Source organism: Alosa alosa, chromosome 10 (genome assembly GCF_017589495.1).
Source record: "Alosa alosa isolate M-15738 ecotype Scorff River chromosome 10, AALO_Geno_1.1, whole genome shotgun sequence".
NCBI lineage: Eukaryota > Metazoa > Chordata > Actinopteri > Clupeiformes > Clupeidae > Alosa > Alosa alosa.
The window spans coordinates 12,057,204-12,077,132 of NC_063198.1; the positions used below are offsets into that span (position 1 = coordinate 12,057,204).

The 19,929-nt window shown below is 46.6% G+C and overlaps 1 protein-coding gene across 4 annotated transcripts; it reads left to right on the forward strand.

Moving 5' to 3' along the window:
• Positions 1-494: 494 nt before the first annotated feature.
• draxina (dorsal inhibitory axon guidance protein a) lies at positions 495-15,854 on the forward strand. 4 transcript variants are annotated; one of them, XM_048253856.1, is made up of 7 exons: positions 495-628; positions 8,293-8,898; positions 9,914-10,089; positions 13,288-13,408; positions 13,858-13,950; positions 14,071-14,160; positions 14,833-15,854. In XM_048253856.1, the coding sequence occupies exons 2-7, from the start codon at positions 8,322-8,324 to the stop codon at positions 14,943-14,945; spliced, it is 1,170 nt and encodes a 389-aa protein (XP_048109813.1). In that variant the 5' UTR covers positions 495-628; positions 8,293-8,321; the 3' UTR covers positions 14,946-15,854. The 4 variants fall into 4 exon arrangements, with proteins under 4 accessions (XP_048109813.1, XP_048109816.1, XP_048109815.1 ...); XM_048253859.1 differs by having other exon boundaries at positions 8,293-8,877; XM_048253858.1 differs by having other exon boundaries at positions 529-628; positions 8,296-8,898.
• Positions 15,855-19,929: the final 4,075 nt, after the last annotated feature.

The following is a 19,929-nucleotide window of genomic DNA, read 5'->3' on the forward strand; positions in this document are numbered from 1 at the left end:
TAGAGATGCTGCTGCCTTGAGATGCCAAAGTGGAGCAATTTATTTTAGTTGTGAAATGTGTTTTCTTTAGCATTTACAGCCTTTTGTTTCCCCCTTACCACGTTTTTTGAGACATGCTGGCGTCAAATTTAATGAGTGTACCATTTCCATGAAAGAGTCAAATTAGTCAGTTTCAACGTTAGACAACAAATCAACGTCCTTTACGCAACTAATTTGGGTTTACGAGATTTGCAGATGATTACATTTGACTTGTATTTACATTTTACACAGCGTCACAACTTCTTTGAAAACAAGCCCCGGAATGGAGACATTAGGGCACTATATGTTATAACTGTCATCTCACATAGCCTACATTCAATGTTGTCCTAGTATCGCGACCCCGTCCTGTACCCTCAGGTAATAACGCCTCCCCATCTTGTTCCAACGGGACCACCGCTGACATCAGCTCTAACAAGGACGCGCATCCGGTGACGCGCCTTGAGCTCGGATCCTCTTTTTAGCCCAGCCTGCATCCAGGCATCCACATTCTACACTCCTGAGTCTGCGGGCTACATCCCCCAATCCGCGCATCTCCTATGACCCGTCTGCCGTAGCGCTTCTCACAATCTCAACGAATTTATTCGCACGGGTGAGTAAAATTGTTTTAAATAGTAGCCTACTACTTCTATTTGTTTTTAATGTTAGTTTGTCAAAACGTGTACTTGTATAGGCTAAATACGACTCTGATAGTAGCCCAAACAGTGTCCGCGTTTTGAATTTCAACACTAAGGACCGCTACTCCTCGTCAATGGGTCTTACAAATTAGGAAAAAAAAATTTTTTACAATTGTAAATAACATTTTCTAAAGTTTAAAAAAAAAAAAAAAAAAAGACCTCTATGTTACAAAATGACCATGGTTTCCCAATGGTTGAATGACTGCTTTGGTGGTCCCTTTTGTGACAGTAATTCATTCACTAGTAATAAAATGTTTTATTGCTGTCAGAGGAAGCAGCCTTATGCTGCAATATCACAAGCTTATTGGTTTAAGCAAGAGTATATGCACTTTTGATGTATAGGCTACTGTTTGTGTAAATTATTTATTCAGTTTGCTGACCAAAGGATTTAAAGGGAGCTGGGATGCTCATTACATTGACAGGGTGTAAATTTCCATTAATTCAGTGTGGCTAGTGTGTAGGTTACTGGGGTGAGCGGGTGTTCTTCATGAGGCCATGCAATTAAAAGTGAATATAAAGCAGACCCCAGACATATTTGTTCCACTATCGCGAGCAAGCCAGCCTCGCGAGTTAATTAAAATAAAATCTGGATGATCAGCATTAAATCGAGTCTGGTTTCAGACACAGCGCCAAGATGAAGAGGGTTATTCAGGTGATTTGAGGGGGAAATGAGCAAACTTTGAAATGGCTCTTAAAATGCACCATACCAAATCCACCATACGGCTTCAGAGGATAAAATGCTGTGCACTATGTGATATTTCATATCCGCATCTCCTTAAAGTCAGCATAGCCACTTCAGATTGGCTCCACTGTGGAAATGATTATTTTTGTCTTAGCGGATCACAGTTATGAGTCACTTATTGTGCCACCAGCTTTGTGCCGTTTGCTGTTCAGTGGCACTGCTTGTCAAGCCATGGCACACGCAGAGCATTGTCACATGCACAGATTGCCGTCCAACTGGGAGTGACGTTGTTCACACCTGGTAGGCTGTGGCGTTCTCACCCTCCAGGCAGAAGGCTTGCTCCCCCGATCACGGCCTTCCCTCCTCTGTCTCCTCCCACTCCTGCTGCTGCCCCTACAGCCTATACCCCACTGACCACAGAACAGACCTTGCTCCTCACACTAACACCAAAAACCCAATAAGGCGATCAGCAACAATCACACTCCTATTTGTCTGTACATTTTCTCTGGACTTTTCCTGTTCTCTGGGCTACTGATACTAACAACAACAAGTATAGAGCAGGAGCAGGCACATTGGACCTTTGTGACACCCAACAAGCCAGACTGCCTTTGGTCTCCTTAATGAAATATAGTGATGCATCTTTGACCCCAGAGGCTATTTCCTGGGTCCTCCTGCTCACAGAAGACCAGTCCACAGAGAGACAGAGGGGGGCACGGTGCAGATCAATACAGCCCCTTCGTATGATTTGTAACGCCGGCCGTCAGCGCGGTGGTTTGGGCGTGTTTGATGGACGCAGGTGGCAGCTGGTGCCCCTGCGCAGTCCAGATTGGTCGCAGTGCTACCCCGCTCGCTCCTAATAAGCACAGCTCAATAACGACAAGCTCAGAGGTCCCTGGGGGTAGAGCAGAGGGCTCCTCTTCTGAAGCAGGTGTCACTGACGTGCTCTTGTCTTGTGCACTGGTAATATTTACAGGCCGGGTCGATCAGAGAACACAATCTCTGCTCAAAATGAGACACTTGACAGTGGCTCTGAGTAAAGTGGAATGAAGAGTCTACATCTGCTCATCCCTGAATGAGGATTTTTATACTTCATACCTATATTATGTAGAAATATAAGTTACTGATGTTATTGTGTCAGACGCCTAACTTTATGTACATTAATAATGCAAAGGTGGCGTTGTATGGGTGTGTTTGCATCTGTGTGTGTGTGTGTGAGAGAGAGAGAGACAGAGAGAGACAGAGGGTTGTGAGAGCGGCGCAGCTGGAAGTGTGGTTGGTTGGTTGTGGGCGTCTTGGTGAGGAGGCCCCCACTGTGCGAGCGTCAAACACGGTGCCAGCGCGCTCACTCACATGATAAAGGCAGCATGGCGGGGAGCCACTGGTGTCGCCGTGAGATACCGCTGCGGTGTTGTCATCACCCCGGCACATCTGTTGCACCTGCAGCAATCAGGCAACCGTTCAATCAGATTCCGAGCCCCCCTCTCTTTTTTTTTTTGTTGGCACTCAACTTTATTCATTCACTCCTTTCTGTCTTTCTTTTTTAAAATTCATTCCACCTATTTTTCTTTCATGCCTCTACCTTCATCCGTTTGTTTGTTTTATCTTCTTTCTATATCTCTCTTTCCTGTTCTCCCTTGTTCTTCCACCCCCTTGTCTCTCCCCCCTTTCCCTCTTTCTCTCTCCCCAGCAGATGGACCTTGCTTATGGCAATTTTAGCACCTAGGCTATTCTGAGGGCTGAGGGCTGTGGTGCATTTAGAACCGGCAAAACTCCAGCAGCTCACGGTGTGAAGGTGCCAAAACAGTCTGGTGCAGTAACTACAGCATTGTTTTAGCACACTGATGCTGATCTGCAGAATAATATTGCGCTCATCTGAACCACTGGCTCTAGGACCATTTGGCTTTCTAAACTCTAACCCCTCTATTCTCTTCTGTTCTATTCTACACACAGTTTTTCACATTCGGGTGGCAGAAGTTCTATTTTACTCCCATGAATGTGTCTCTATTGCCTGTTTCCTCTATTGTCTGCCCTGTACATCTTCATTATCGGTGTGTATTTAAAATGGGGGAGACGTGGCTTGTGGTCGTCTTCCCCGGCGACTAATCTTTCTCCCATCAACCCCCCTGCTTTCAGTCGGCCTTGTGTTTGGATTCATGGCCCAGCCTTGTGCTTGATTCCATGCTGAGATTTAAGTCGCACCTCTGTCGGCCCTGAGCGAGTGCATTAGTCATGGCTGTCTACCTCCCTCTGGAGTGGGTCCTTAAGACGCCAACGATGCGTCAACCCTCCGCTCAACGCAATGCCTTGGCCTGTTGATAGAGAGAGGGAGAGAAAGAGAGAAAGGTGAGGAGACTAACAAACACAAAAAATGAAGAGATAGAAATGAGGGAGATGAGAGGCGAAAATGAGATGAGGAGACGTGACGAGAGACAAAAATAAGCAGAGTGGGTGATGGCTTATGAGGGCACATGGGGAGAGAGATGCACATGTGCAAACACAATCTGGAGAAAGAGAGAGAGAGAGAGAATGAGAGAGGGCAAAGTCCACCTGACTCCAGCTGAATGGACAGGCTGTTTCCTGTTCAGCCACAGAGAAACAAGCTCCACCACGCAGGCTTCTAGCTGGGCAGAGAAAACAAAAAAAAAAAGCCTCTCCATCAGCCCTCTACAGCATGATGCCCATAATCTGTTTATGGGAACCCAAGGAGAACCTCCTGCCATGTTCTTGTTTGATCACTAGCAGGCTCCTCATCGCGGAGGAGGGCTCCGTCTTAATTCCCACCATTAGGAGAGCCTTTTGTCCAGGGGCTGGCTCAGATGCCCTGAGGCCCCAATGCTCGGATGCTACTTATGCTGGAGCGGGAGCGCCAGATGGCTCCTGAAGGTTTGCCGCTCAGCAGGAGGAGAAAGGCGAAGTTAGCAAAGCGCATTAAAGCTGTCATCACTGCCCAGGCCATCCAAAGCCAGCACCAGTCCCTGTCCCAGCATGCGTTGAATGGCTGTCCCAAACACAACCATAATGGTGTGGATCAGCTTTGCTTTTTCAGGTCCTCCTGCTGCTTAGTTACCTCTCCGCTCCCCCTGAACTCACTCGGTGCAGTTTAATCCCATTTACAGAAACTGACAGTGAGCATTTTTGACCAATTAATTAGTAACTAGTCTGTGGTTTATCATTAATATCAAGTGTCTTAAGCCATGAAACCATTAACCTAGCAGATATACTGTACCTATATCACGTTGGAAGTACTAAAGCACTGCTAATAGCACATACAGCTTGTCTACCCAGGAGGCTAAAGAGTCATTTTTGATAACTTATAGAAATGTGTGCACTCCACAGAATACCATAGAGGGCTGTTTCTGTAACTCCAGTCCTGATTGGCCTTCGTCTCTCTAAAAGTCTCTTTATTCTCAGGAAACTCTTCACCTTTCCTTTACTCTTTGTCGTCCTCTTGCTCTCATCACTTTTCCACTTTACACATCCAAAGGAACATGAGCCACCCCACCTCTCCCTCTCTCTATTTCTCCCTATATGCTTCTCTCCCTCCACCCCTCTCTCCCTCCTCCTGTGCATGGCACTTATCCTCCATGCAATACCGACTGAGCTGAGCGCTGTCACCCGCCGAGCTCCTCCGTTTCATGTCGGTCACTGTGAACTTTTGCATGTCTGTGTATGCCTCTGTGTGTGTGTATGTGTGTGTATATGAGTGCTTGTGGGTCTGTGTGCGTGTTTCTATGGGTGTGTGTGTGTGTGTGTGTATGAGTGTATGTGTGAGTGTGTGTGTATCAGTGTTTTGTATGGGTGTGTGTGTGTGCGTGTGTGTGCGTGCGTGCACAGCGTTTGCCCACGGTGCCCAGCGTGAGGGCCGCTCATCAGAGGCAGGGGCCAGCAGCTCCTCCGCATGAGGGGCTTTGATTAGGGTCCTCATCAGGCGGCCTCCTCAAAGCCCCACCTGTTAGACAGACATGAGACACGCAGCACACAGCACAGAGCGCACAGCACAGAGGGGGCCTCTGCTGCGGCCGGAGGTGGTTTTCAAGTGGGGGGCGCTGACAAACGGAGAGACAGGGAGAGAGAGGGAGAGAGAGAGGAATAAAGAGAAAGACAGATAGAAAGGGAATTACAAAGTGGGGAGTGCAACCCTTCTGAGGAAGGGGGGAGCTATAAAGAGGGAGACAGGAAGAGTGTAAGAGAGAGAGAGTTGGCGGAGAGGAGTAAAAGTGAGGGAAATAACTATCACCACATTTATTCAGATTCTGGGTCAGTCAGCTATTTGTAGAGGCTCTTCACTGAAGACTCCTCGGCTCTGTTTTTATTTATTTAGTTTGTTAGTTGTTGTTGTTCTTGTGGTGGTTTCTTCGATTGGACTGCCATTTTTTCTGCTGGTATTATTTGTGTCGGAGCGAGGCAGCAATCTGTGTCTCTCATCCATGTGAGATGTGCTGCTGTTTTATTCAGTGTTTTCATACCTTGGTTGGTGTGCCACATTCCTCCTCGGCTCTGCTATAATGTGAAGACCTGTAAAGAAGCGGCTTCATTTCAAACAATTGAGGGATTTCAATATTAGCTTGCCTTTATTCAGCCTGGTATTTGAAGTGAGAAAGGAGAACAAAGCAGTGCATGTTTACCCCCTCCAGATCTTACCATTTTTTATCTTCTCTTCTCTTCTCTCTTCTCTTCTCTTCTCTTGCTGATTCTTCTCTTCTCTTCTCTTCTCTTCTCTTCTCTTCTCTTCTCTTCTCTTCTCTTCTCTTCTCTTCTCTTCTCTCACCCTCTCTTTCATATCCCTGTCAGACTCTCTCAATAGCTCACTTTCTCCCACATGAGGCTGAGCATTCACAGAGGCGTACAATTCGGCAGCTAAGCCCCCCTCTCTCTGTGGGCTGGTAAACTGCATAGCTGGTATTGCAGCCTGCTGTTGCAAACCACAGTGGCACAGTAGCGACTCCCGAGCAGAGGGTCCACAATGGCAGGGGCAGTTTTCCCTTGGCAGCCATCATGTTCTCCTCTCCCAGAATGCACCTTCTTCCATTTTGCCTTTGTCAAGACGCTCCCAAATAGCTCTGTTGTGAATGCCCAAGAGTTAATCCTTTAAAGCCCCAAAACACACCTCCTTCATCTCAGATACATGTACAGTATGTGTGTGTGTGTGTGTGTGTGTGTCTCTGTGTGTGTGTGCGTGTTGACTTGTGTGTGTGTGAGGTATAGACACAGAGTAAAAGTCAGACTTATTTGTGTGTGTGTGTGTGTGTGTGTGTGTGTGTGTGTGTACATATGTATAATGGGGAGAATGTGTGTATTTGCGTACATTACAAGCATGCATATGTATGTTGTCTGCACATTTGTGTGTATGTGTGTGTGCGCGTGCGCGTGTCAGAAGTAGGCCAGTCTCAACAAATCGATCTCCGCTCACAGCCCCAGCAGCGGCTCAATACACCATTGGCATTGATTTTCTGTGCGAGTGGCCATCTCTCTTCGCCACAAAAGACTGGCCTCCTTCTGCCCAGCCAGCAGGTTGCCCCCATGATGAACAGCCTCCAAATCCTTTGGGCAGGGGGAGCACTCTCCCGCCCCCTTCCTGTGTACCGACAGTGAACCCCCCAAAAAATCCCTCAACGCCACCCATCAATGACTTCAGTAAGTCAATGGACTCGGCCTGTGCAACGACAGCTATGATTAGTCTGCCGGATGGTTTGTTTCCACTCCCTGCTCTGTGCGCTCCGTGCCGATGAAACATGCAGGTAAATCGGTGATTAGTAACTGGAGCTCAAATCGAAACCTTCGGGGGGGTGCGCGCGGGAAAAACTGCTCCGTAGCGGCGGCCTGCTGTGAACATGCCCCAGTTACCATAGATCTTACCGTGGGCTGTGGAGCAAGGCGGCTGCGTGCAGAACCAACAGCGACGGATGCTGAACACAGCAACCCCTGGTAGAGAGCACAGGGGAGCAGAGCTCCAAATAGGGGCTCTGTGATGATTATCATGGGGACTGCCTTAGGCTAGGACCCAGCTCCCCTCCTCCTCTTCCTTCCATTCTCCTCCTCCTCTCTCTCTCTCCCCCATCTGTGTGTGTCTGTCCTATCCTCTGGTGTCCTTGTGCACAGCCCCATAGGAGACTTGGACTCCCCTGATTGGTGTGTGTGTGTGTGTGTGTGTGTGTGTGTGTGTGTGTGTGTGTGTGTGTGTGTGTGTGTGTGTGTGTGTGTGTGTGTGTGAGAGAGAGAGAGAGAGAGACTTGGAGAGAGCATGAGTGTGCATGTATGTGCTCGTGGGTATGCTTGTGTGTGGCCAAGGCTTCGCATTGTCTACGAGAACAAAGGATATGAAGAGGATGTTGATTTGGGAGGCAGCATGACCTTCAGGTCCCTCCAATAACAAGAAAGGGGAGGTGGAGGATCTGAGATGCATGCTTGAAGAACATGTGCGTGTCAACTGATTTCCACAGCCAGACTCCGCAGTCTCATCCTCTTTGATTTTCCTCCAGAGGAGCAATGTGCCACAGGCTTATTCTTGCTTTAGCCCATCTCCCCCAGCATGATGTCTGGTCTCCATATTTTTTGCTAAATGTCTCCCTTGACATGTGTGCCTTTGAGATTATAGACACTTTTAGCTCGTCTGTGGGCTGTTTGTGATGTTTTTCACCAAAGCGTTTGCGTTCATAGCCGATAACTTTGCTGTCAGATTGCCTCTGTGCAGTTGTGTCTCGGCCATGTTTGCTTTGACTAATTTGATTTCCACTGATGCTTGGGCCAAGGTTGTTTGCTCTCAGAAATAGTTGTATTCCTGGCTGACTGCCCTGCATGTGTTTGTGTTTCATCTGTGATCCTTAAGCTGCAACTCTGTTTTGTTTGGCACTGATGGACAACTCTCTGACATGAACGCTCTCGTTGTGGTCTTTCCAGCAGGTCGCGCTGTTTTTTAAAAAAAAAAGATGGCCGCTCCCGGCTGCTGGCTGCCCTGGGCCCTGCTCCTCGCCTCTCTGGCCTGTTCTGCTCTGTCCACAAACTTGGGTCCCACGCACCCCAAGAGGGGCTCCGTCGCAAGAGGAGGGGGCGACAACACCCTGCTCCTGGACCCTGAAATGGGGGCGGGGGGCGGACCCCACCGCAGGAAGCACGGCGGCGGTGGCGGTGGCAGAAATGGGAAGGCCAGCGCTGGACTGCTGTCCCAGAGGCCCACAGTGCACCACCCTGCCCGGCCCGAAGATGACGGCCCGGGCCTGGAGGGCCTGAGTCCCGTGCGGCTGGAGATGGGGCCGGGGGACAGGGAGAGGGAGAGACCCCACCGGGGGTTCAGAGGTGCCCCTTCCCATGCCCGAGACAACCATCCACCTGGCGGAGAGCTGGGGAGGAAGGGCAGGAGGCATGGGCAGGGAAACGGGCACGCACATGGACACCAGCAAGGGCACCTGCATGGGCACCTGCACGGACATGGGCATCAGGCCGAACACAAGCGGCATGGTGGACGGAAGGAGAAGGCCAGACATGGTGAGGTCCGGGAGGGGTCAGGTCTGTACTTCAGGCTTTTACATTCAGCAGTCTAGTTGTGTAGTAGATGTGTGAATTCTGGTGCTCCACTGGTGTGTCTGTACTCAATGAGAGGACATAAACCACTAAAACTTCTCGTTGTGTTTTACCAGTTCATTTGAATTTCGTTTCTAACCAGATTCATTGTTTAAGTATTTGGTCTCATTTCATGATATTCTTTAAACATACTATGTACTTTAATATGAGTGCATATTATGTTACTAACCATTAAGCTAACCTCACCTAATCTCCAATGTCATGTTGCTTTGTCAAATTGTAGCTAGCCTATGATCAATTAATGAAGTGTTAAGCACAACGCTAAGTGAGCTTAAATGGTGTCTGGAATTTGCTTAATGTGTCTGTTTGATATTCAAGATATTACATTGTAACTGTCCCATACCATCTAGCATTTCTTTAATGATGCCTGGAAAATATGTAGTCTTCATATAGAGTATTTTTATATTGTAAAGTCTAAACATCCTTTTACAAGATTGGTTCTAAAAACATATGGATCCATGATGTATTTCAATGTCAAAATTGTTTGACAATCATAAATTGTCATGTTTCATTCTGGATATATTTGAAACTGGGTCGTTGGAACCTTCAAGTCTCTCATCAGCTGTCAGCTGGACATTTCTGCAATGACTCTCAGGCCTGATTGATAGATGCTCTCTTATCTTTAAAGAACAGATCACCCTCACAATGTCATGAGAGAGGGAATATTTATTGTCCTGTCTGCATGTTCATGCCGCCCACTGCTCTCCTCTCCTGTGTCCATCATTTTGCTCCTCTCACCCTCTCTCTCTCTCCCTCTCTCTCGCTCTCTCACTCTCTCTCTCTCCCTCTCTTTCTCTCTCTCCTATCTCTGTGTATCTCCTGTCCTTTGTGTTCTATTACCATCCCTCTTATCATTCCAACATTTTGAATCTCTCTCTCTCTTTCCTTCCCTATGCTTCTCTTTCTCCTTCACTCTTCCTCCCTCCCTCCCTTCATGCAGGTTTTCCTCCTGAGCTTGAGTTGAAAGACAGGGACATGCTCGTGGAACGCCTCTCTACCCCCAACCAAAGCCCTGCTCTCCCCTCTCGCGACCCCTCCCCCGCCTCCCGCATCCCCGTTGCCATGGTGACCAGCGAGCATTTCCCCACGTTACCCCCGGCCTCCACCAAACCCCAGGTATCTATATGCTTTCACACACTAACACACACACACACACTCACACACACACACACACACTGAGGGATCCATGAATACTTGGGACTTGGGGCTTGTTATTTGCCACAATGTCCTTTCCCTGGTGACGATGCCAAGCAGAGAGAAGGGCTAATCCTTTTCTGCCGACTCCCCCGGTGTGATGTGAGTTTACGCATGACGTACACCGCTCAATGCCCATTTTCTGAGCGAGAGGAAGGCAGAATGAGGTCTTTTCTGGACGCCCGTAGAAAAAAAAAGCAAAGAAAAATAAAAGCACACAAATGCAAGCCAACAGGGGCCTATCTGTTCAGCCTGGGTGTTGGGAAGGACGAGTGAAAAATAATTGCTTATTTTCCCCTAGTAGTCATCTCTGCTCCCGGGCTCATTATCCATTCTCATCATTTAGAATAGCTAATCAACACGTTTTATTGAAAGGGTCAGCTTGGCAAGGACTGGACTGTGGCCTGGTCCAGCGCCAGCTCTTTAACTGGTTCTGATCCCACCTCATCATGACTTAAGCTTTTGTGCCCCCCGAGTGTGATCCTGTAGGTGTGAATGTGTGTGTGTTAACTTGTGTATGTGTGCTTGTTTGCACACAAGTGTGTGTGTGTGTGTGTGTGTGTGTGTGCCTGTATATGCTTGTCTGCACACAAGTGTGTGTGTGTGTGTGTGTGTGTGTGTGTGTGTGCCTGTACATGCTTGTCTGCACACAAGTGTGTGTGTGTGTGTGTGCCTGTACATCCTTGCCTGCACACAAGTGTGTGTGTGTCTGTGTGTGTGTGCTTGTTCCGGGGGAGGGGGCAGCAGTGTGGTGTGGTGAGACTGGAGTGGAGCTCTGGCTGATTGGGTGGTGAGAGCCCCATCAAGTGGGCTGATACAGTGTTGATGTTTGTGCAGCCCTGGAGCCGGAGCTACAGTATCTCTCCCGTCTCCAATCAAACATACACACACACACACACACACACACACAAATCACCTCCGCTACCCACCAGCCCTTCTGCTACTGGGAGGAGAAAAGTATCCCTCTTGTTCCTTCTTTGCACCAATAACCACACAGATCATCCATCTTCATGCTCTCACAACCTCATCCACAGACGAATAGTGCTTCCTCAAGAAAAGCAAAACTCAAACATGATGAATTCCTTATGACTTACAGTAAGGTGACCATATTAGTATATTTTTTGCTGTGTGGCCCATTTAGCGAATAGCTGAATGCTACCATAATGGCATCATCAGTTGGCTAGAGAACTTACGCAATGATGAAAATGTGATATACTGTATGTGAGGCAACAGTGCTTTCAAATGGAGGGTGGATGGGACAAGCATGTCAGTATTAACACGGTGAGCTCTATTGCATCTAATGCCTCTATTGCCTCTATTGCCTATTCAGCTTGTTTTTTTCCAGCATCCATTCTTGCATTGGTCTGGAATGGAATGCCTTTTCAAAAATACGCCACATCCTCTCCTCAGAATGAAATCTGTGGTTGTCCAATATTCAAGTCCTATATTGCATCACAGTGAGGACAAAATTACAAAGCAGAATGTCTTACTCCGTGCACACAACATGGCCTCACTTGTTCTTGTGCGTAGCGCTGTCTTGCACTGTTGTGTTCATGTGGTTTCTGTGGGAGTGTGGGGGGATCTCGGGTTCATGTAGAGAGAAAATCAGAGACTGTTTTCTTCACTGTTTACAGCTCCAACTGTGAGTGGCTGTCACCCACGGCATGGATCGGTTTCTGTGCTGTCAGTGGCACTGCGAACGATGGCGACGGCGACGCTGTCTGGAATCAGCTCCTCGGTGGCGCGTTGTCGCCGCGAGCACTCTTAATTAAGCTTCGATCTGTGCATCTAATTGATGGTGTTTTTTTTTGGAGGGTCAGACGCATTGGGGAGGGTTCGATCGGCTTGCCTGGCTCACGCTCATGTGTCGCAGTGGGTTCTGGTATTACACAAGTCCATGCGACGTTAATGATTTGTTTTGCAAGATCGATTCATATTCTTTGGTCAGTGCATTTATTAGGCAGCGTGATTTGATTATTACCATTAATTGTGAATATCAATGCCTGGATCACATATTGATAGAACATAGTTGTACACAGTCAAACAAAGACACACACATAAACACACAGAGACAAGCTCTGTGAAACTACGCCTGAATTTTGACTATAAAAGTGTAGGTGACATTGGTCATAGTCAGGTACGTTATGTTGTGCCTCAACCCCCTGGGTCTCTGCTGTCTCCTGAGAGAGAGAGAGAGAGAGAGAGAGAGAGAGAGAGAGAGAGAGAGACTTGGACTTGGACTTTCCTTTCTGTATTTTACCTCTTTCCTGTCTCTTTCAACTGAATATCATGTTTTTCTCATCCCTTTCTCTTCTTTTTTCACTATTTACTGTAATGTATTATTTCTTTCTTTCTCTCTTCTCACATCTCCACACCTCCTCACCCCCCATATCACCCTCTTTCTTACACATATTCATTTCTTTTTTCTTTCTCTTCTTTTTTCTTCTCTTCTTTTCTTTCCTCCACTCCTCTGCTCTTCTCATCCTCTCCGCTCCCTTCTTCTCTACTCTTCTCTTCTCTCTACTCTCTATCTCCTGCTTAATGTCTTTGAACAGTCTCTGTCGGTACCCAGGCAAAGGCAATTACGTTGTGCGCAGCAGCTCTTGTAGTGCCTGTAAATCACTGGCGAGTGGGTTCTGCTGGAATGCTGTCAGCTTTACGGCCCTGCGCAGAGCAGGTGGCAGCATGGGGAATTTTAAGGGGTCTGTTTATGTTCGGATATGGGGTTGGTGGGGGGTGGGGGTTTGGCAAGGTAAACAATTTCTCTGTTGAAGCTCAAACATCAATACTCTTTAGATTGGTTGGGGTGCGGTTTGGGTGTTGAGTGGGTTTCTGTGATCAGAACGCCCATAAATGTTTTAACAATGGGCCCAGCAAGGTTTGAGCATTCCTCATAAAGTCAACAGTGCATCTTTTGAGTAAAACATTTTTCTGTGTCAGTGTTTTGACATTCAAATTAATTTTACTCTTCTAAAGGCTTCAAATGTGTGTGCTTACCCCTTTAAATGTTTATTGCCAAAAATATTATTCAAAGACTATTCTGCAGGTTTATACATGCTGATACTTTTAATCAGTGGTTAATCACTAGTTGCTGAGCTGTGCTGTGTGATGTGTCTGCAGAAGTCTGGCCGAGGGAAGGCCCAGGGCGAGGTGATGCCCACTCTGGACATGACCCTGTTTGACTGGACTGACTACGAGGACATGAAGCCCGTGGACTCCTGGCCCTCGTCCAAGAAAAAAGGTCAGCCCCTAAAAACAGTTCCCAGGGTGAGAGTTGTTGGCACTGTGGCTGCAGGTATCATATTTGCATTAAAGTGGTGCAGTGAATCTACAAGTGTTTCTTTTTTATTTGGTGGGAGGAAGAGATTAATCAAAAAATGCAAATATTGCACTCGTAGTTTTTCTCATTTTCCACACCAGGGTTTACAAATAGCACCATTTCTCTGCATCTTAAGTAGAGCTCATCCTGTATGTATATGTGTGTGTGTGTGTGTGTGTGTGTGTGTGTGTGTGTGTGTGTGTGTGTGTGTGTGTGTGTGTGTGTGTGTGTGTGTGTGTGTGTGTGTGTCTGTGTGAGTGTGTGTGTGTGTGTGTGTATGTATATGTGTGTGTGTGTGTGTGTGCCTGTGCATGACTGTGCCCTTTATAAATGAATAAACTAATGTGTGCCACTGGGTGTGTGTAATGCAGATAAGCGACGCAGTAAGAACCTGAGCAACATGAACGTGACTGTCGATGCAGATGTCATTGAGCCATGTGACCACCACCTGGACTGTCTGCCTGGTCAGTAGCCCCCACCTTCTTCCACTTACAAAACCCAATGAAGAGAAAGAATAATATAACTAACAGCTTAACTGACCAGTCCTTTTTGGTATATTTCAAAATTCGGCCCATAACCTCTAGGTTCTTGCTGTGACCTGAGGCAACATGAATGCAAGCTGCAAAGCCGAGGGCTCAACAATAAGTGCTATGATGACTGCATGTGCGAGGAAGGTGAGTGTTGAATGCCGCTTGCCTCATGCAAAGACATACTGCACAGTAAGCCAAGGAAATTCACAAAAACAATTGTCATCTACCCTCAAAGATGACCGGCATTTTATTATCATATCAAACCATGCATCAAAAAATGCATGGAATACATCAAACAAATGCGCACTAGACAGAATACACAAATATACACCGAGCGCTGGCACCAGGGTCAGCTCATTGCCTTGAAATGAAATAATATTGAAGCAGTGCCAGGGTGTGAAATGGAATTGGCCAATGGATTCAATCTCAGGCACAAGCCATTTTTGGCCAAAAAAAACTATTTTGAACTTTTTAAAACTCGAAATGTGTCTCAGTTGAACACTTTCTACTAGCTGCAGACAATTTATGGAATTCATGCTTGGCTTCCCCCTAACTGACAGCCTGATGAAGACAGCTGAAGACCCAGGAAAATAGTGCTAGACTACCCAATGGGGTTACATAGGGGTTAAATGGACTATGGCAGACAAATGATCAGCCACTTTTATAATACTATCAAATTTCTTCTAGCAGAAAGCAATTTTAGGAACAGTGAGATCGAACATTGAAATTACTAAGAAGAAACTACATAATGGTATAGAGCTTAGCCTTGAACTTTTTGTACCTTTTCTAAAATCACAGTAAATTGTGTTGCTGCAGGGCTCCGTTGCTACGCTAAGTTCCACCGGAAGCGCCGTGTGACTCGGCGAAAAGGCCGCTGCGTGGAGCCGGAGTCCGCCAACAGTGACCAGGGAGCTTTCATCACCGGCTGAGGGAAAGACAGAGTGTGTGTGTGTGTGTGTGTGTTTGTGTGTGTGTAAGGGAGTGGGGAAGAGAGAAAAAGAGTGAATGTGTGTGAGAGAGAGAGAACTGGATGAAGATGCTAACAAATGGCCTACATACCCACCTGTTTGTCAGGCACACAGTCCAATCCTCACAGCAGGGGATGGTGGAGGGAGAGGGGGTGGATCATGCCAAATGCCAACAGTGCCAGCTAGCCTGGCCATCATTCCTCCACACCCCCTGCCTTCTCACCCCCATCCTACTGTGAGTGTATGTACTGTGTGTCAAAGGTGATTGTGCTTGCTCTTCTAGTCTGCACTGTACATAGTAGTCTCTGTCTATGAGACAAGCTGAGCGACCATGTCTTTTTCTTCTTGTATGTATGTAACATCCCATCATCATGCTTCAGTGGTGCTTGTTAACGTCACAGTGACAGATGGCTGTTCCGTTTGTTCCGTTTTAATATGCTTTATTTATGCCAGTCTCTCATAACAGGACACTTGTTTCTTTTCTCTTTTTTGTCTATGATTTTGAGGTGACTGAAGGACTCGTCTTCTCGGGAGAGAGGAGTGTCAAATCTGTCTGTTAATAGGGAAGAGGGTGAGAGACAGTGATGGATGTGTGTAGATAATGGCAGAGATGAATGGCCAATAGGGAGAGATGAGGAGATGGATGGATTGTCTGGTCTTTTGACAGTGAGGAGGCGTCCGTGAAGACTTGCACTGCCAATGGCCTGATGCTATTGTCACAGAGAAAGATGGCCACCTCCTTTCTCTAAGCTCTTTCTTATCTTTGAATGGAAAATCTACTCTGTACACCTCTTAGACTTATTGTATGTCTCCTTTGTTTATGATGTTTTTTCCAGCTCAAACTGTCATAATTAAACACCTGAAATGGTACTCTTTTGTACCGCTCTCTTTTATGAAGAAATACAGAGGGTTCAAAAGAATTTCAGAAAACTACAGTTGTCTAGACAGTATTGTCACAGAAGTAAATTGTGTACATGCATTTTTAACCAAAGCGACTAACAACATGGTAAACAGTTTATGTTTTAAAGCAATTCTCAACAATTGTAGGACAATTTAAAAACGGTAGACGGTTTTTAAACAGTTGAGTGTCAGTTCAAGACAGGTGGTAAGTGCTAGGATCAGCAAGACTTGTTGTAAGTAGTGCTATGAGAGAAGATGTTCTCTAAAGAGCTGGGTCTTCAGGAGTTTTTTGAAAATGGAGACGGATGTCCCTGCCCTTGTAGGAACTGGCAGTGTGTTCCACCAACGAGGAAAAACAGATGAGAAAAGTTACATACAGAAAGGGGTTTCTCAGAATAAGGATTATTCATAAAATTGGCCTCGCATTTTGAATGAAGAATCTAGACCGTATTCATAAAAATATTCTGCACTTTCTTGGTAAAGAAGAAGAGATTTAAAAGTAGAGGGCAGTGTCCTGGATATTACTTGGCAGTTGGGAATTCAGCCTAGCTATTCCAATATTCCATCTGTAGCAACTCATGGTCTCTGTCAACTATCTTTAATGGACCATCAAAATAAAGTATTTGTGCTTCCATTTATAGCATTTTTTTTATTTCATACAATGAACAAGAAATACACTAAACTTGAGTTGAGGCTGCCCAGATAGTCAGCACTACTTGAATGGGGGCTCCAACATAAGAACACTGAAGAGGTTCCTTACTTTCAGGCGGTACAGATCTTCACCAAGGAATGTGAACTGCACTGGTCTGGGCACACAAACAAACACACACACAAACAAACTAATAAAAGCATGCACAAACACACACAGAGAGAGATGCACGCTCACACACAGTCACACAAGTCCATGAAAACACACAGAAAACAGGTCGATTTGCGATGGAGGCACTGTGCAGCAGCCTTGTAAGCTGATGGCAGAGGCACAAAGCATTTTCCACAGCACTGCTCTGACGCAGAAGCCGCGAGGACTCCGCAGTCCACTTCACACTTCACCGCTCCACTCTATAAAACACTCGAACGAGCGCAGTGGTACAGCGGCCACAGCCAGACCCATGATCGACCTGCTGAGTTCAGCTCAGAGAGAGGCAGGGCTGCTCGTGAGAGCATCCACTATGTCTTTTACAGAGGGGATGTAAAGTGCTCTGTTCTTTCTCCCTTTCTCCCATCAAACATGCTGTTTTCTAACTTCTATTCTAACTGCTTTGCTTTTATGTTTCTATACAACACAGAGAGTCAGTTATGAGTCTAGATATTTAGTTGTGATGCCAGATATGCATCCATGGGATTACAACCAAGATGTTACACAAGGACCTTGGACTTTCGGTGTATGACACCCCTTTATAATACCTAATTACATCAAGATCAGCAAATCATTTGATATGACAATGTGGGCTATTTGTTTGGCTGGAGACATTTGTAGCTTTTTGCAGCAGGCTTCTATTACTTCACATGCAGACATCAACATTGAATAAACTCTCACAAACCACAGGTCACATGACACAAAGTCAACATGGTAAAAACTTTTTCAAGTACCATGTAAGTCAATTCTATTGTGAGGGTCCTTGAGAAATGCTCGTCAGAGCCACCAGATGCACGAGCCATTAGGCGACGAGGACCCCGGGCAGTCCACAGAGATGCCAGCTGCCTATCTCAGCGGGCCCCAGGATGAGACGCTGGGTGGCGTCCGGTCTATACGGGGGGAGGGGTGGACGGGGGTTGGGCTGGCGCACGCTTCAGTTGCAGCAGCCTGTTTCGACCTTGCCCTGTTGACCGTTTTTACCTCGTCACCAGAAAGGATGTCTATTTCTCACTTATGCTTTCAGCTTTTTCGAGCTGTTTCTTTTTTCTCTTTCTCTCACCTGTCTTTCTCTCTCTCACTCTCAGGCTCTCACTTTCACTTTTACAGACACACTAACACATGCAAGTACAGACAACACAAATGGACAAGCTGTGATTTCTCAGTCTGTGTACCTCACACATCAGAGGGAGAAAATAAAAATCAAACTTGTATCACACAGTGCCAGATATCCACTGATTCATAGTTATCATAACACACACTCACCGCCCCCCACACACACACACACACACAAACACAGAGGGAACTAGAGAGTGCAAATAAGAGAGACATTTAAGCCATGTGCAGGTACAACAAAAGCTGTTTCATCTTTGTTACTTACAGTATGGACACACACACAAAGAGCTTTCCTTCCTTTCTTCCTTTACTACAACCCCGAATAAATGAAGAGTGGACACATGCATTGCTCCGCTGAGCACAAAGAGAGTTTCAAACAATACCAGTAAATGTTTGCCCTGTGAAACATTAGTCTCAACAACCATGCCGCTGCATCAATATTCGTGCAGCTTTGGCAGGAAATGCACTTTTTTTCCCTAACCACAGCAGGGCAATCAGAAACCGTAATGCTGTTTCTCACTTTGGACTTGAAAAGCACTTCTGATGTATTTTTAATAATAACTTCTCAGCATGCCCCCCCCCCCACCAATCCCTCCTCTCCTCCGCCATCAGCTTGGCTTGGAAGGAGGCCAGCCGAATGATAGATGGCTCCACTCATCCCTGTTGGATCCATGCACAACACAGGCCCAGCTCCTCAGGACCTGCCCGGACTGTAAAACTTCCTCTGCAGCGTCCGAACGGCAGGCTGCCAAGGCCATCCATCTTTTTAGCGAGAGAAATGAAGAGGGAAGCGGAGAGATAGAATTGTTTCCAGCCATATTAACAGCGTCAGAGTATGCCCGTTATCACTCGCTGTGCGCAGAACATGTGCCGGGCGACGATTCGGAAGACTGAAGAGGTCATTAGATTGTCGAGCCTCATTTGGACCTTGTCAGCGCAAGTTGCCGAACACTCTGCTCACAGAATTAGTTCTTTCTTTTCATCTGGATGTGGAGCAACCCTTCCCTTGAATGTGGGATGAAAGCCAGAACATGCACAGGCTGGGCATAAGATGATGTAATCCCTATCCTTTCAAACAGGCAAAACAAACCAAATAATGCCATATTTTACGTTTATGTATCCAACAGCAGAAAATGTTCCATCTTCGACATGGTAATGTAATATTACCAGCGACTGTCAAATCCAATCTCTGTCAGCCCTGTCGATCAAAGGTCACAGCATTTGTGATGGACACCAGGATAGGTCAGAGGTCACACCTGCTCCCCAGAATACTGTGCTACACACCAGAGGGCCATCTGCCTGGTGCATGTTGCTCAAAACAAAAGATCTCGGCCCCACACCAGAAGTGTGAAGATGCCCCAGCGATCACTGCCTCCCTCCGCACGTGTCGGACCAGTGCAACACCACCAGCTCAAACCCAATCAGTGTGTTTATCCCATGGGTGCTAATATAATGTGGCCACTTACATACCACACCCAAGCAGGCTGCTGTGGAACTGCACTACTGCCCAAACAGATGGAGCAAATTGCGAGGCTGAGCTCAGAGCTTCACATTTAATTCAGTTCTCTTTTAACAGATGCACTATGCTCCTCTATGCACTTCACTCACTTTGACACTGACCCTGAACAGATCTGTGCCAAATCCTCTCCAGAGCCAATTGCTGTTACTGTATGCTGTATTAACTGCAATTTAGTTGGCAACCTGAAGTATCATATTTAGGGAGCGTACCTATGCTCCCCGGGTCCTATGTTCCCCGCTTTGTATGGGACTGGGGAACATAGGACCCTTTTTTAAAACCCTAACCCTAACCCCGAGCGGGGAACATAGGACCAGGGGAACATAGGGATGACTCCCTTATTTATGAGTAGGCTAAGGTCAGGTGTCACCACAGTGGATCACCATATCTGGGGTATAATGACAGAATAATCTAAAACTGAAGTGTATACTGTACATACAAGTCAGTGATATCAATTAAATTACCTTCCTGTCTTGGCTCTGTAAATAGGGAACATAATAGATTGGACAAAGCCATAATCAGTTCCAGCCAATCAACACATTTCTTCAGTAGCAGGTGTG

What these genes read in the sequence shown, in the direction of transcription:
- draxina (XM_048253856.1), top strand. Translation starts at nt 8,322, where the DNA reads ATGGCCGCTCCCGGCTGCTGGCTGCCCTGGGCCCTGCTCCTCGCCTCT. An exon ending in CGGCCTCCACCAAACCCCAG is followed by an intron (nt 10,090 to 13,287) that starts GTATCTATATGC and finishes ATGTGTCTGCAG; the next exon opens with AAGTCTGGCCGAGGGAAGGC. An exon ending in GCCCTCGTCCAAGAAAAAAG is followed by an intron (nt 13,409 to 13,857) that starts GTCAGCCCCTAA and finishes TGTGTAATGCAG; the next exon opens with ATAAGCGACGCAGTAAGAAC.